This window comes from Lactuca saligna, chromosome 1, assembly GCF_052625555.1.
Source record: "Lactuca saligna cultivar CGN05327 chromosome 1, ASM5262555v1, whole genome shotgun sequence".
NCBI lineage: Eukaryota > Viridiplantae > Streptophyta > Magnoliopsida > Asterales > Asteraceae > Lactuca > Lactuca saligna.
In genome coordinates, this window is record NC_136417.1 from 4,403,425 (window position 1) to 4,420,998 (window position 17,574).

At 33.3% G+C, this 17,574-nt stretch overlaps 1 protein-coding gene across 1 annotated transcript; it reads left to right on the top strand.

Annotated features, from left to right (window-relative positions):
• The first annotated feature begins 246 nt into the window (after positions 1–246).
• LOC145033127 (transcription factor TGA4-like) lies at positions 247–4,432 on the top strand. Its single transcript, XM_078981984.1, has 9 exons — positions 247–466; positions 1,208–1,392; positions 2,281–2,352; positions 2,580–2,639; positions 2,773–2,850; positions 2,955–3,015; positions 3,149–3,420; positions 3,587–3,814; positions 3,948–4,432. Exons 2-9 carry the CDS (start codon positions 1,231–1,233, stop codon positions 4,101–4,103), a joined length of 1,089 nt encoding a protein of 362 aa, XP_078838110.1. The 5' UTR covers positions 247–466; positions 1,208–1,230; the 3' UTR covers positions 4,104–4,432.
• The last annotated feature ends 13,142 nt before the right edge of the window (positions 4,433–17,574 follow it).

A 17,574-nucleotide genomic window follows, 5' to 3' on the forward strand; every position in this document is an offset into this window, starting at 1 on the left:
TAACCTACCATTTACTTATTATAAACTCATTATTTCACCCAATTAGTTATAAGTAAAAAAATACTTTCAAATAAGTTTTGCCAAATACCTTTTTAATAATTACAAATAGATTTTATTATTGTAGGAGGATATTAACTTTTTTATATTTGTGATTCCACACAGCTTAACCTTTTACTTATTGTAATTCAAATACCATTATTATTTTGATTATAAGTTTAGTGCTTAATTTGTCGATTTATTTATGTTGTCTGTTTCTTGGCCAACTGGGGGTGTCTTCTTGCTTTTGAACCCATGATGATCTTCCTTTTTCTCTTAAATTCATATGATTTGGTGCCTTTTACCCAAACCCGCTTTACTTTTATTACTTGCTTTGGTGGGTTTAATTTCTTGTTTATAAAACCCCCCAAAAATTGTATCTTTTTGGTTTTGGAAGATTGTCCTTCAGCATTCAGCAGTTCATGAACAGGTTGGCTTCTCTCTCTCTCTCTCTCTCTCTCTCTCTCTCTCTCTCTCTCTCTCTCTCTCTCTCTCTCTCTCATCGTTTTCTTTTCTATCAATCAGTTTCTTGTGATATATAAGTTTTTCTGCTGCTTTTGATTCAATCTATGTGTTTTTCGCATATATATCAGAGGGTTTTGTGTGTGAAACTGTGTTTAATTTCCTGTTTTAAATTCAGTCTTCTGGCTTTAATTATAAGCTGACTTTTTATTACTATGTGTGTATGTGATATGTTGAACTCTATATATGATGTGTTTTTTCTTAACGCAGTGGGCAGTTGTTGGTAGTAGCATGAGTTGAGATGCAATGATTAATTATTCTTCAAAATTGAAATCCTAATTTGTTTGCCAGATACCTCCATATATGAATCAACTTTTTGACTTCTACAGTCACAAATAAGCAATCACTGAGCTTCGAAACTAATAAAGAAACATATTTCTCTTGAAAAAAATTGTTTGTTGATTTTTTTTTTAAACTATAAAAAAATAATCATTTTCGTAACTTTAAACTTGAGAAAAATAAATACCTGAACTTCAATAATCAAGAATGGAAATAGGAATAAAAAAGTGTTCATCTTCTGTTCCTGGAAGTCTATGTACCACTTTGTTCATATGTTTTGAAGTTTATAAATATTGGTGTTTTGATCGAGTTGAGTATACTCAAGAATTGATGATTTTCTCATTCTTAATCTTAATTGCTATATATTTAGGGCCTTATTTACTGACGTAGAAAATGGCATCCACATCCACGCAATTTGCTACTTCGAGAAGGATGGGCATATTCGAGCCACTTCACCATATCGGAATGTGGGACGACGACACTACTAATTTTGGATGCGATATTGTAACCCCAAACACCACCTCCTCCTCTATGATCAACAGGCTACCCAACAAGGTGGACTTTATCTCTCTATGCTTAGCCTACAAGTTATATATATATATATATATATATATATATATATATATATATATATATATATATATATATATATATATATATATATATATATATATATATATATATATATATATATATATATATATATATATATATATATAGGGCCCACTCAATGAACACGGATGAAATGTGTGTTTGGGAAAAACTCTTTATTAAACAAAACATTTTCATGGAAAAAGACAACTTATATGTTATTGTACATATATATGTCTATACCATTATTTAAGGTACTAGATCTACATAAATAATGTTTAAAAAGGAGATTCCAATTTGAACACATCTGACATAATAGATAAACATATGTGTCGTTTGCATGTTAATTTGGAAGAACTCTGTTTTAATTAATACTGTTCACTGAACGAATCATAATATTTTGAGTAAACTCCACAAGTGGTTTATGTTAGCTTGCAAAAAGTTATGGATAACTTCAAAATCTTTTTAACTTTGGTCCATTAAATAATAAATATTTGTTTTGCCTTTTTAACTTTTTTTTACATATTAACTTTAACATTTCTTTTATTTGAATAATTAACCGACCCGACCCTCCACTATATCCTACCCCCCCCCCCCCCCACCCCCACCCTAATCATGCCGTAGATCCTTTCACTCTTTACCAACATTGTAAAATTAAAAGGGTAAAACAGTTTTCCAAAATGCATGTTTTGGATCACTAATGGTAGTTGAAAATTTTTGAACCCCATCTATAGTATTTTTGGAATCCACTAAGGACTATTTTGCAGTTTACTCTAGTAATTCTATACAAATATAAGGACCATGTTACCATATACATCTCCATTCTAACATATAAAGTTTCGATACTTTTAGACGGATTACATTTCGCAGGAGTCGATAGGACCTTCATCCGATAATGAAGCAGCCAAAAACATGTCTGATAAGGTGATACATTCCTTCATTTTCTCCTCTTGTTTTTGTTATATATGTGTGTACATAAGATATATATATATATATATATATATATATATATATATATATATATATATATATATATATATATATATATATATATATATATATATATATATATATATATATATATATATATATATATATATATATATATATATATATATATATATATTCACTTACGATCTAACTACGTACAGTTGCAAAGAAGGCTAGCGCAAAACCGTGAAGCTGCACGTAAAAGCCGTTTGAGGAAAAAGGTTTGTCCATGATGTTCACTTTGAGTGTGTTACATTTGGATCTTCCACTTCTATTTTTTTTTCTTGGAAACGCAAATTTTTATTGGAAACTATCGTGGAGTTAGCCAAATATTCATATATAGTTTCTACATAGGCCTACGTTCAACAATTGGAAACTGGTCGTTTAAAGTTGGCACAGTTGGAGCAGGAGCTCGAGAGAGCTCGACAGCAGGTGAACCAAAATTTCACTCAAAAAGCTTTTCCACTTTTGCTTCTTTTATAATCTTTTGGTCATTCATTTCCATCAACTCTTGGTGGTTGGTTGATTGATTGCAGCGTGTGTACGGTGGTTTACTGAATACAAGCAATGGTCTGTTACCCAATAATGTCAATCCAGGTACATGACTTAATTAATTATATATGTTGTACATGAGTACGTATATACAATCCATTAATGGATCGTCTATTAAATTAATCAAAGTAAAATTAAGGTTTTAATTAATCTGGACTACTAATTGTAATTGGTATAGGTATCGCTGCATTTGAGATGGCATATGATTTGTGGGTTGCCGAGCAGCAAAAAAAGGACAATGAACTTAAAGACGTGTTGCAAAGTCATGTAAGCGAATTAGAGCTTCGTATATTCGTAGACAGTGGCTTGAACCACTACTATGAGCTTTTCCAATTGAAAGCTAATGCTGCAAAAGCTGATGTGTTTTATACGATGAATGGGTTGTGGAGAACACCCCTCGAAAGGTTCTTTCAGTGGCTTGGAGGTCCACGACCATCAGAGCTCCTATACGTAAGACCTTGTTACTCGTTTCTTCCCAAAAATATCACAATTCACTTTTGGACGTATATATAGAGCTCCAAAAATACCCTTTTGTAGCTTATATAATTATAGCATGGAAAATATAAGAGGGCATAATATACAGCGATTTGTTCTTTTCTCATGTGTGGGTATGTAGATACTAATGCCACAACTTGAGCCTTTATCGAATGCACAACTGATGAGCGTCTCGACTCTGAAACACTCTTGTAAACAAGCCGAGGATGCATTGAGTCTAGGAATGGAAAAGCTTCAACAGAACCTTGCTCAGGGTATCACTATCGACATAACTGGAGTTGGAAGTTACAATGCACAAATGACTTTAGCAATGGAGAGGCTTGAAGGAATCGAGAATTTCTTGAACCAGGTAATTAACTAAATAATGCTACCTTAATTAGACATTAATTATATTCAACTCATATGAGACTTTTAAAGTCAAATATTAAAAGTAGTTACAACTTTTTGTGCTCCGCTCACAATGGAAGCAATATCGCATGCAGGCGGATCACCTACGACAACAAGTGTTGCAACAAATGTCTCGAATTTTAACCGCACATCAAGCTGCGAGAGGGTTGCTCGCATTAGGGGAGTACTTTCAACGTCTCCGTGCATTAAATTCCCTTTGGTCAGCCCGTTTTCGTGAGCCCACCAGCTAAAAGTACTAGAATCACTTCATTTAATTTGGTGAACCAGTCTTCATGAGCCTATGAGCTACAGCAAACCTCACTTTCGCCACCAAGTCATCGAAGAAGCTTTGAGCTAGCTTTGAGATCGCCTTTCACAAAGGTTTCCGATATTACAAGTATATATGATTTATGTGATCGGATATAATACTCATTTTACCGATTTATATTGTCCAAAAGCATATAAGTTTTTATGGTTGCTTGAGAATGTAGATATAAAACATGATGTTGTGCATATATGCAAGAGGCTGAGTATTCGTAGGTTGTTTTGGATTCTAAGTCTAATATTATGATATTGTCCACATCATTTTCGAATTTAAAAAGGGTTCATGCATTCTAGAACTCTTGAAAGCATAAAATTTACTCTTATAATATTGAAATATATTTAATTTTGAAGCATATATAAAAAATATTCAAAACAATTTAAATTGTTTAAAACTGTACATACAAGGTTAATCACAATCAATATAAAGACATATTTATCAAATAAGTCTAACGTTTTTTTAGGTGTGATCATAAAAAGCCGAAAGATCAAACAGTAGCCAATTTAAACGATATAACCGAATCATTACTAAAAATGAAGATTTGGTTTTTGATTTCTATTAACCAAATGCAAATAGTTCAATTTTGGTTTTATTTTAAAATTGCCCCATAAAAAACCAAACCAAACCATTATATTTAATAAATATATAAAACATGTAAAAATACCACCAAATGTGTTATATAATAACTAACTAGCAGAAGCCCTAGTGCACCATTGGTGTGGGTTTGAGTGGATTTGGATGAAATTTGTTACAAAAGGATTGATACATGTACTTTATTGAAGGACAACAATGGGGAAATATGTGATTTAGGGAATGTTATCAACAACCCTTTTATATCTAGATTTCATATGTATATACTTCATTTGCATATCTAAATTTCAACCATTCTCTTTTCTTTGGTGATGATAAACGGTGGTTGCAAAAGCTGAGAAAGAAGATATGACACAAATCTAGGGTTTCGATTCTACATCCCAGTCCCTCTAAATTTTGCATCGATGTAGGGATAAACGATGGTTGCAAAAGCTGACAAAGAAGATATGACATAAATCTAGGGTTTCGATTCTACATCCCAGTCCATCTAAATTTGGCATGGATGTAGGGATTTCATGACTGATTTTAGGTTTTGGGAATTCATCTCCAAAATCATTGTTGATTAAAGGTTTTAGATTAGGATTTGGTGTTGATTATAAGTACTAGATTATGGTTCTAGTATCAAATTTGGGTTTGAGTTTTAAATTTTGGTTATAGTATCAAATTTGGTGTTGACAGGTGGTGGTTAGTGAAGGTGCCTACGGTGATTATTAGGAGATAATTGCCCGAATTGATAAAGAAGATAGAGAATAAAGAGAAAATGAGAGAGAGATGGAGAGGGATGAAAATGATATAAGGGGCTATTTGTTTTTCCTCTTATTGATCCCATTAAGAGGCTAGTTGTGGATCGTTCAGATTCAGAGTGTTTGGTTAAAGTATTTTTACCCTCTTAACTGGTCAGATGTGGAAAAAAAAACAGTCTAGACCGTGAAGAGGTGAGAATGAGTCTGGATGAAAAAAAGACTTGTAATACCCTTGCCCTAACATAACACGCCTGCCTCTTTTTTTCTTTCTCCCCCCGCTACGCATCAAAACCTCGTCCGTCATTCTCCCTTTTCTCACATTGACCACTTCCTCCCTGCCAGCTGCGTCAACTGCTTCCCTGCTAGCCTCCGACTTCATCGCAGCCTCCTCCTATCAGCCTCCGGTAGTGCTACTCCATTTCGCCTTCGACATCTCCTTCCTCACCTCCTCCCTATTATTATCTGGTAATTTTTTTCTAATTAGTTTTTTGTTCAAAATTAATGTTTGAGTTGTGTTTTTGTTGCTCGATTTGGATGAAATTAGTGTTTTGATCGTGTTCTTGTTGCTCTCTTTTTTGTGGTTTGTATGAATTTGATTTTTGTGTTTTGTTCTTGATGTTCTTCATAATTTCAATTAGTTGTTGTATGAAGTTTGTGATATGGGTTGATATTCTCTTGACCCAATCTTCATTGTCGACGTTTGTCAGGGGAGAAAATATTGTGAGAGTGTATGGCAAGAAATGGTGAAGTATTTGGGGATTTATGTCACCACATGTTAATACCGAGAGGATGTCAAAAATAGCCATAATGATCCTCTTTTTTTAAGAAAATATTATGAGATATTATTATAAATTTTTTATATTATGATATAAGGATCCATATATAACAAATTTGGATGTTTATATGATGTCTAGTGTCTAATTTTAATATTTTATGATGTTTAATTTGTATGTAAAAAATAGCTTAGAAGGTTAAAATGGTAATTTTGCCATTAAGATCTATTCAGATGACTAAACAAATATCAATTTCTAGGCTTGCCATTTTTAGCAATGTAATAGTCTAGTTTAACCTTTGTAACCCGTTTTAAAATAATAGAAGTGCATTATTTGAGTATTATATGTTTTGTGCTTAATTGCTTAATTATGTGGTTTGATGAATTAAGAATAAAAATAAGCGTCAAAATTTAAGTGTAAAATAAACTTGATATCTTCAGATAATGTTGTAGTAGTTGAAACAAGGTTTCCGAAGATATAAAGAATGCCGAAATCCGAGTTATAACGAGGAAGTTATGACCTGTCGAAGTTTCGCGACAGAACCGGCAACGCTGAATGACGTAAAAAGTGAAATTTACGTTAGAGCGATAGTTAGCCTTAGTGATCTAAATGAGAATCGAAGATCTCATTGTTAGTATCAAAGCGATAAAAGGTTAGGCGAGAACGGACGTCAAACGAAGAAGTTATGAATTTATAACGAAATTTTCTGTCCCGGCCTATTAAAAAAAATACTAAAAATAGTCAAAATTAGCCGACGGAGTCTAAACGAAAGTTGTAGAGCATAATCTCACATTCGCGTGGATATAAAGAACGTCGAAAACGGAGTTCGTATGAGGAAGATATGAATTTTCGAAATTTATTAAATAATTAATAATTAAAATTAATTATTAAACCTCGGTATTATCCGGAGGCGAGTCACCGGACTCATCCGGAGTACGCCCCGCGTACAGCGAAGAGTGTCGACACTTCGGATGACGCATGCAGTGACGATTTCGGAGGCATGTACGCCCCGCGTACTAGGAGGTTCCAGCCTCCTATAAATAGGATGCGAGGAGTCCGGGCATAATTGCTCATTTCTCCTCCATTTCGTGCCGAAGCTCTGCATTTTTACCCCCGAAGCCCCGGTATCATTCCCGAGCCCCGAAGCAAGTCCCGAGATCCCGAAGATCCCGAGAAGTGCGGTTTCTGAGCCGAAGCTCTGCCCACGAGAAGTTCGAATTTTGTAGAGATCTTCCAGATCTGCTGAGGATTACTACTTCTACAAGCCGTAGTGCTGTCTGATCATCTTCTGATCAAGTGAGTGTGTAGTTACTTTCTTCTAAACGCATAATTATGAAGTATTTTATACGAAATACGTGTTATGTGTATAATTTTGTTGTTATGTGCGTGAATGTATATTCACTCTCTTTAATCTCATAGATCTGATTTGTTTTCTATGAAATATGTGTTATGTGGGTATGCCTCATCTGTTATGTGAAATATGTATTGAATGAAAATGCTATAGAGGTTTTAAACTATGTATAAAAATATATATTTATCTACTAATATGTTGGGTAGAACATGGGTAGATAGTTGGTGTGTAATAAACAGATGAGAGGCCTCGATGTTGTTGTTGTTGTTGACCTAGTTATTCAGCGGAGTATGGATAACGACCACAGACTCCTTCTAGACAGTCTAGTGGAACGCTAGCAGGTTCATAACCTGTAGGTGTTGTGAACAATGTGTTCACCGGTGTACTCTATCCCCCTCATGGTTGGCTTTAGGATATCTATTGTTGAGGAAACCCCTTAACAGTAATGTCCGTCCCGATGAAAATCTTAGATTAGGTCCCTTGAGATAGATGTTGTTTTAGGGACGTAAAGTGAGGATAACGGGAATGGGTAATCGGGATAGTGATTGGTTGGTGAAATTAAATATAATTTATTTATTGTGGGTTGAAAACCCTATATGCTCACCATGCTCCCAAGCCTGACCCACTCAGTTTTATTTGTATTACAGGAAGTGGCGCAAGGGCGTAAGATGGATGAATCATCGAGTTGTTTTGTTTACAAGTCTGTATATGTATATATTTGTTGAATGACTTGTAATGTTATCGTTTATGCTTTATGGTCTGTATCGGAACATGACACCCCGAGTTTTAATTATATAATGAAAATGCATCTCTTGATGAAATGCTTTGATAAATATTATTTTATCATGTTTTGTTTTGGGAACAAATTCCGCAACACTTTTAAATCAAAAGGATTTACTCTGAAATTATTTTAAAAAACATAAATGAAATCGGTCTTTTCTGGCCGTGATTTTGGGGATGTCACAAAAATAGCCTAAGAATAGAAGATAAGATATTTGACATTTTCAACTGTTGACCATATGTACTTTACTCTTTTTGTAATGCATAAATTGATTGTAAGCTTAGGTACCCAAACTCACAATAATTAGTAGTTTTGTTAGATATATTTATAATAATGTTCTTAAACTTCAACCCCTAACTTGATTTACATTGAAGATATTTGAAATTTCACTATTATCTTCCTCTTATATCATATTTTTTTTGCCGAACACCTACTAGGCTATATATATTATAGTTGAAAATGAAAAGTATGTAAGAGAAAGATAAATGTGAAATTTATAAAAATCTTAGAAGTAATTAAGTTATAAGTTGAATTATAAGAACAATTAGATAATTACAATTTAAATATATAATACAAAACGATATAATATAGTAAGTTTGTGTACCTAAACTTATATACCCTTAAGGGTATATATATATATATATATATATATATATATATATATATATATATATATATATATATATATATATATATATATATATATATATATATATATCTTAAATAACGAATTGAATTAAAATAGAGTAGAAGATACACAAACTCGAATACATCATGTCACAAAGTATCAGTCGTGCTACGAATTTGATTAATCGATTCTAAACCGTTTTCCACTAAAAGAAAATTTTGAAATTGATTTTGCTACAAAAAATTATGTTGGAAAAAATTGAAATTTTATAGCTAAATCTAATAACTACTAAATTTTTTTACACAATTCGTTAATGAGACTCTGTAGTCATATTTCTTTTAGCAAAATTTTGGTTACGTAATTATAGCATCTGTAGTAAATTTCATAGCAAATTTTATGTAGACATTGTTTAATAGGAAATTTTGTAACAACTTTTTTGTATCATTATTAAATAAAATTCAGTTAGTGAATTGAGTTTGGTCATTTGTTTGTGATTTGAGCTTTGAGCTTTATGTTATGAACGCATTTATAGCTTTCAATTGTCTGGACGAGTTAATAGAAGACTATATTAGATGGTACCTCTTGTCATGAAATATATATCTGGCCAAGATGTCATTATGAATGTGATTTATTTTCCTCTTCCTCCGGTTAATTAGTAAGATGTAGGGTATGCTATGTAGGGTAAAGCATACGGTTTTTTCTATAGATCTATGACCTAAAGACCGTATTTCTATGTTGAGCAAGGTATGGGGAAACCCGTACGGCTTCAATGAGTATAATTACGATTAAGTTTGAGTTATTGTTTTTGTTACGTGACATTTGATGTGACATCCCTATATTTATAGTTATTTTAAAATTTTTATTTATGTTTATTTTAAAAAAAGTATTTTTTTTATTACAAAATTGGTCCCAAAAATATTATTTTAATGTGAGATATTAACATTAAACATTTTGGAAGAAACATTCGATATTGATATCTTTTCAAAACTTGGGATGTTATAATTGATACAAAACATAAGCATAAACAGATCTTACATTAGTTTATACTAATTATCTACATCCCCTTTAATCTCTTAGTGCAATGTGTCTTCAAATCAATACTTGTGATACAAATAATCTGAGTGGATCGGATTGAGAAACCTGGTGAGATACATAGGGTTTTCAACCCACAATAATATAGTTAATTTATTTATTCACATATTTCATGTCAAACAATTAATCAAATTACACATCCCTGTTTTTTTATTTATTCCTTTCTAAGAAATTATCATAGGGTTCATCACCTACATCGCCTTTACCTATCATCGTCTACATCGCATTTCCTTATATGTTTGTTTTTAAGGACTTTTCCTAAGGATCACCACCTACATCACATAGATAGTAATGTTTTAGGGATTACCCCCCCAATACGTGTCCAATAAAGGTTAGAGTAACATCACATGAATACGTAGTTACTACGTCGCCTAAACTCCTAATTCATCACCTACAGGTTATGGGAATGCCGGTGTTTCCACATGACCTTTTTGGATTAGTCATTGGTCGTCATCTATACTATGGTAGATGATTATATCTCAACATCGCAAGTCAAGGTCAAAGCATCTCCTAGTCATCTACTACTTATCATTACCTATCTACAATCACATATCTATCATTTCCTATCTACCATCCCCTATCACTACCCAGTACATATTTATAAGTTTATAATACTTATATGATTAAATCAATTTGAATGTCATCTCATATTATTTTATATAACACATAACATTTTCGGCACCGATAATAAGCACATAAAGCATGAAATTATCTAGATACTTCATATCTATATGTAAGATGAAAGTAACTATGCACTCACTCGATTAAAGTGGACGGCTGACGATTTTGGCAGCACTTCGTTTCGTAATTTCAAACGACCTAGACGTATAAAGTATCAATCCTTAGTTTAGTTTCGTAATCCTAGTGGTTATGATAATTATAGTCAAGATTCCCACTAATCAGTTAGGCACGATAGTTGGGAGGCATGATCATTTCGATGTGTAGCCTTTCTAAAATCCAACAACCAAGTTAACGTGACCATTCTAGACATCTCTTCCGTAAGTAGATCAATAAGTATTATGACTTGGAATCACTGATAAATCTTATTTATAGGTTCATAATAACAAATTATACCTATAAATATAAGTTACACTGAAAACAAAAGAGTGTAGCTTAACTTACAGATGTTTAGCGGAAACCAGGAAAACGTGCAAACAAAATCTTGACCCGAACTCTTCTATTTGTTGGACTCTTTGCCACTCCAAAATTTAGCTAAAATACTCTAGCTATCTTAAGAAAATCAAACTCAATAAAGGAAGATCTCTAGAGAGTTTATGGGCAAGTTGTGAGGGAAAATGAGCATGTTTTCACAACTATGTATAGGAAAAGGAAGGAGGTGCGCCGCACACAATGTTGGTATCCTCCTTTTCCTGGTGCTACATGTCGCTGCCTGATTACTCTGCGTCACTTCTTCTAGAACTTCACCATGTGTTGCCTTCTTATGGCGCCACATGTCCACATCATGTGGTGCCATGTCACCTTAACCCTTGTAGAAGTGGGCAGCCAACCATGCCACATAGCGCCCTCTCGTGGTGCCAGGTTATCAACACGTGTGGCGCACTTCGCGCACATGTTTTTTTTCATATTCTTGAAATGGCTCATACGAGCTCCATTTTTGATGTTATTTATATCCCCAAAAATATCTCAATAAGATTTACAACTTTCCTTTAGACCTCAATAGGTAATTCTCACTCTATCAAAAATTTATATTTTTGCTAGACTTAGGTTGTTAAAGATCGCTACAAAAAACATAACTCCTATACACAAACTTCATTCTCGATGTTATTTATATTAATGATCTCTTATTAATGAGATCTTCAACTCTCGTTTAGATTGTTTTTCCTAACAATCAACCGTTTTTAATTTTGGTTTTTGTGCCCGCACTACTACATTGGAACTTCGAAAAAAATATAACTTCCTATTATGAAGTCAAACTTGGATGCTCTCTATATGCACACTCTCAGTTTTTATGTGCTAAATGATTTATGCTGCCTTATATGCTTTATGATCTAATCGTTTGATCGGTTCTATGGTCTGTTGCCGACCAGATCGGGAAATTTTATGTGCTCAGGTTTTTAAATGTTTAATTACGATATTAGAACTGACATGTAACTTTTTGGAGTAATAAGGAGGCATACGTGTCTAAACCTTCCTCTATCTATATTCTCATCTTGATACATCGAACGCCTGCTTTGGTCTACAGAATGTCATGATAAGGACTCGTAGCGGACTGGGCAAATGGAGGAAATGAGAAGGCTTGCGATAGTGAATAATACCTATCAAAAGATATCATGAGAATGGTATTTTGCCTTTAGAATATGTCTAATAAATAATACGTCTAGTACGGGAGAAGTACACTTTCGATTAACAGAAAGAAAGAACTTTTGGTATAATCTATGAAGTTATCCCACCGTCTGGCGTTTCCATCTCCAATCGAGTTAAATCAGAATTGATGATTAAAGATATGCATGGAAGAAGTCCTAGTAGAGTCTAGGGAAACTTATATGATTGTTTGGACACATTTGTATGTGTTAAAATTGTTTTTGTGATAATAACTTGGAGAACTGCGAGTCAATATGTGGGACGAGTATGAGTAGGTGTGAAAGAAAGGTAGTAGAGGCTTATACTACCGGAAGCACATGACTCACACTTGGATCAGGGAAATTCACAAGGTTACCAAGAAGCTAGTAATTAATTTCGTTTTGTTCAAGTGTGTCGTTACCATTGTTCCGGTAATGCCTAAGAAGATGATTGTTATTCCGACCCTAGTGCTCATGTTAAATTGAGTCTGGCTAAGATACGTATGTTACGTGGTACAAAGAACCAAGTTCGATGTAGCATCTGAATTAATCCTGAAGATTGAAGTGAAAGGTAATCGAAGCGATCAATAGAAGTATCGTGATCGTTGTTAAGGTACGAACTCTTAGCTAGAAGTGATATGCACTAGAATGTGATTATATCACATTAAAACATCCCATTCCAGAATTTGACTCTCAAGGAACTGAGTCTAAGCGTTGCATCATACGACATGAGGTCATTAGAACATGAGCAATCGATCTGACATGATAATCGAAGTAAAGGACTTCTCTTAAGTTAAGTTTGTTTAAGAAGAAGTAGGAGTCTCCAATAAGGATCGGTTTTGTAACTCGAAGGTTACAATTGAAAGTCCAACATAGTACGAAGAGCAGGTACAAGATTAAGCACTATCAGCAGTCAAGAAGTCCAAGAGCTAGATACTCATTCGAAGGAACATAAGAGTTATGGTTATTACCTAGTATGAAAAGATAATGTATGGAGTCATTATATAAGTCGTGTTTTGTTGATGATTCTGGGACATAATCATCCTAAGGGGGAGATAATTGTAACGCCCGCAGATTCGGGCTAGTCAATTTAGAGACAATAAGCATCAAAATTGACTTTTTGATGGAAGATTATTTAGAGTAAATAATCTTAAGCAAGTTATAGTTTATGTCACAATGGTTCTGTACATATAAAGAAGACTGAAACCTGAGTAATAACGAAGATGTTATGACTGGTCGAAGTTTTATGACAAAACCGACACGACATCGCGTAACTTAAAAAGTGAATTTTTGATAAATTACTTTTTAGCCTTAGCGATCTAATCAAAAGGTGTAATATATGTTAAACCAAGAACATGCATAAAAAAACATCATAATCTGACTTCGTATGAGGAAGTTGTGATTTTTCTAAAATTTAGCATTGCAATGCACAATCCAAAATTCGAATTTTAGATCGATCGATTTTTAACCGACAAAACCTAAATTAGAATTGAAGATCTCATTAATAGGACCTCAACGACATAAAGACAGTGGAAAACAGAGTTTGTATGTAGAAGTTATGAATTTTACACGGTCGTTAATAGTGTAGTATTCTCATATTATTAAATTTAAAATTGGTCAAGATGTAGCCGATGGAGTCAAAAGGAGAATTGTACATCTTGTCAATACCTACGCGTGGATATAAATAACATCAAAAACGGAATTCGTATGCGAAAGTTACGAAATTTAGAAGTCGGAAGGGTGCTGCTGCGAAAGGGGTTACGTGGCTTAATCTAGACCATTGCTTTCTCCACACGCCTTGCCACCAGATGGTGACATGTGGCACAAACTCGACGAGTTGGAGGATCAAACTCGATGATTTTGGCCATTTTCTAGCCTATACATAGGATGCAAGAACACCCCATTTTCCTCATACCATAACCCTTCTTTCTCTCTCTCTAACTTCTCTCTAAACCTCTCCCACAGCCCTAGTAAATCCTAATTGCTAGAGGAAAGCCCCAGAGCGCTAGAAGGCTCTGAGAAGAAGAGCTTCGACTCGGAAGTTCATGCCCCCGCAGAGCCTGGTTCCTCATTAAACCCCTGTAAGTTGAGTTATGCTTACCGTACTTTACGTATAACCTATGTTTAAGTTCATTATCGTTATTATGAACCTATAAACAAGATTTATCAGTGATTCCAAGTCGTTATACTGATTAATCTACTTACGGGGATGATGTCTAGGCTGTGATTTAGTGAGGTGTTTAAAGTGAGATTTCCAAATAGTATACTTTGTATACCAAACATACCCTACCTCCGATATGATCCTACATGGTTTTCCTTACTTGATAGATCATGAAAGTAGACTTTAGGTTAATAATGAATCTAGACTAATAATTAGTCACAATAAATCTTAGACTAAAACATAGCGATAATAATGCTAGGTTTCGTCGAAGGAAAATAGAATCGTTAGAAGCGAAGCGCTGCTCGAGTTTGGAATCATCACTTTAATTAGTGAGTGCATAGTTAGTTTCATCTTACACATAGATATGAAGTATTTAATATAAATTACGTGTTATGCGTGCATATTATCTGTGTTCTTGACATCTATGTTTGATGAACAAAATATACATGTTTTATTCGATTTAAGTTGTATATTTATTTTATACCTATAATTATGATGTGTAAAGATGGGTAGATTAGAGATGAGATGAGAGATGAAAGATGAGATGAGATGAGAGATAAAAGATGAGATGAATGATGAGGGATGAAAGCTGATATAGATGATGAGAGGTGGAAGATGATGAGAAGCGATGGCCCAATCATCTAGCAGAGTATAGATGACAACCACAATCTATTCTAGACATTCCATTGGAACACTAGCAGGCTCGCAACCTGTATGTGTTGTGAACGATATGTTCATCAGATGTACTCTAAAACCCCATTGACATGTATTGTGGGTGGACTCCCTAAAATAATATTGTCAATAAAAGAGATAAACCCTGGCACCTATGGACTTAGTGCCTAACAAATAACCTCGGCAGCTATGAACTTAGTGCATGTTTTATAAACCCTGGCAACGATGGATTTCGTGCCTATCCCTTAGGATAATCCTTAGGAATGAATGAGTGAATGATAGATGATTCTTAGGGTAGACCCTTAAGAAATAAATACGATAATGAGGATGAATAATTGAGTTAATTGTTTGGTGATGAAACATAATAACTTTATTATTGTGGGTTGAAACCCTATGTACTCACTATGTTTCCCAACTTGACTCACTCAGTTTATTTGTATCACAGACGTTGATACGAAGCTACTTTACACTGAGAGATTAAAGAAGATGTAAATCACTAGTGTAAATGAATGTAAAGTTTGTTTATGCTTATGTTTCTGTATTAACGATGACATCCCAAAGTTTTAATATAAACAACATTTCTTCATAAATGCTTTGATAATATTATTATCATGTTTTTCTAGGAACAAATTCCACAATATTATTCTTTAAAATGAATACTCTGATTTTCAAATAAAAATAAATAAAATTTTTAAATGGACCGTGAATTTGAGGATGTCACAGAAACTCACTAAGCTTCATGCTTATGGTTTTCAGTTTATATTTCAGGTATTTCTGGTGCAAAATGGAAGAGCTCGGGGTGATTGCAGTGCACACACGATATAGTTATGTATTTTCATGATAGATATGATAATTTGTGATGCTTAATACATTTGATCTTTTTGAGATTTATGTTGATGTTTTAGGATAATGTTTTATTAATTGAAAAATGAAAATTTCGGATTTTATTTTTGAGACGTTACATTAAATCTCTTAACCATTATTACTTCATTTCACAAGGATTAAACTTTGTCTCCTTAAGGACTAAAACCTTTACACAATCGACTTTCAGCCACAACCCTGAAATAAGAAATGACAGGAAGTAGGATATTACATTATTATATTAGAAAAATAGGATATGATATTTCTGTTGCCAAACCATTCGGTGGTGAGAATCAATGATTTTTTGTTGTTAAATTTCTTGACTTGCTCTTGCTCTACACGTTTTCTTGTTCATTATTTTGTTGTTATGGTCATGATTTTTTTGCTGTTGTTGTGCAAGGATTGCTACAAACTATTGTGTGAGGTCTTTTAATGTTTTTACAGGGAAAACTTTTGTTGTTGGCTATTACTTTTTCAATGTTCCTATAGAATTTGTTCATGTTGTGAGTTATATAATCTAGTATACAATTAGAAAAATAGGATATGATATTTTTGTAGCCAAATATTTTTGTAGCGAAACCTTTCGGTGGTGAGAATGAATGATTTTTTGTTGTTCATTTTCTTGACTTGCTCTTGCTCTACACGTTTTCTTGTTCATTATTTTGTTGTTATTATCATGATTTTTTTTGCTGCTGTTGTGCAAGGATTTTGTTGCTCCAAACTATTGTGTGAGGTCTTTTATTGTTTTTACATGGGAAAACTTTTGTTGTTGGCTATTACTTTTTCAATGTTCGTAATAGAATTTGTTCATGTTGTAAGTTATATAATCTTAGTATACAATTATATCGCATTATTATACATGTATTTGGTTTCTCATATTAAGATAACTTCATAACTTGACATATTTGGTAGCATGGATATCAATTTCATTGGTGGGTTCCAGTAGGAACACTTGGCACACCAAAGTGATGGTTTGTATATGCTACTATAGAAAATACATGTGAAATTTACACCACAAATCTTTGATCAAAGTACTTGTGTGAAAGAGACTTCATTTTGAGCCAAAGGTCATCAAGATTTAAGTATCTTCGATCAACATTATGGGAAAAAAGGGAAAGGAATATTCATCTTTGTTGTCAAATATGGTTGATGGTGTCCAAAGAAAGCAAGAAGTTCTCAAGTCACACAACGAACCCTTAAACATATATATTATCTATTATGGATTAATGGTTCTTTGTATTGAAAAGGGCTTTGTGCTTGTATGCGTCTTTTTTGAAGAATGATTGTAACTTACATCATTTTGTAAATTATTTATAAATATTTTATAAAAAATATAATACTATTATAAATTAATTATTATAAAAAATATTGTTTGAGACAATATAATCATTTTACATGATCATTCTAAAGTCAGCTTCTAATCAATGGAGCAACTATCAAACAAAAA

What these genes read in the sequence shown, in the direction of transcription:
- LOC145033127 (XM_078981984.1), top strand. Translation starts at nt 1,231, where the DNA reads ATGGCATCCACATCCACGCAATTTGCTACTTCGAGAAGGATGGGCATA. An exon ending in TCAACAGGCTACCCAACAAG is followed by an intron (nt 1,393 to 2,280) that starts GTGGACTTTATC and finishes CGATACTTTTAG; the next exon opens with ACGGATTACATTTCGCAGGA. An exon ending in GACCATCAGAGCTCCTATAC is followed by an intron (nt 3,421 to 3,586) that starts GTAAGACCTTGT and finishes GTGGGTATGTAG; the next exon opens with ATACTAATGCCACAACTTGA.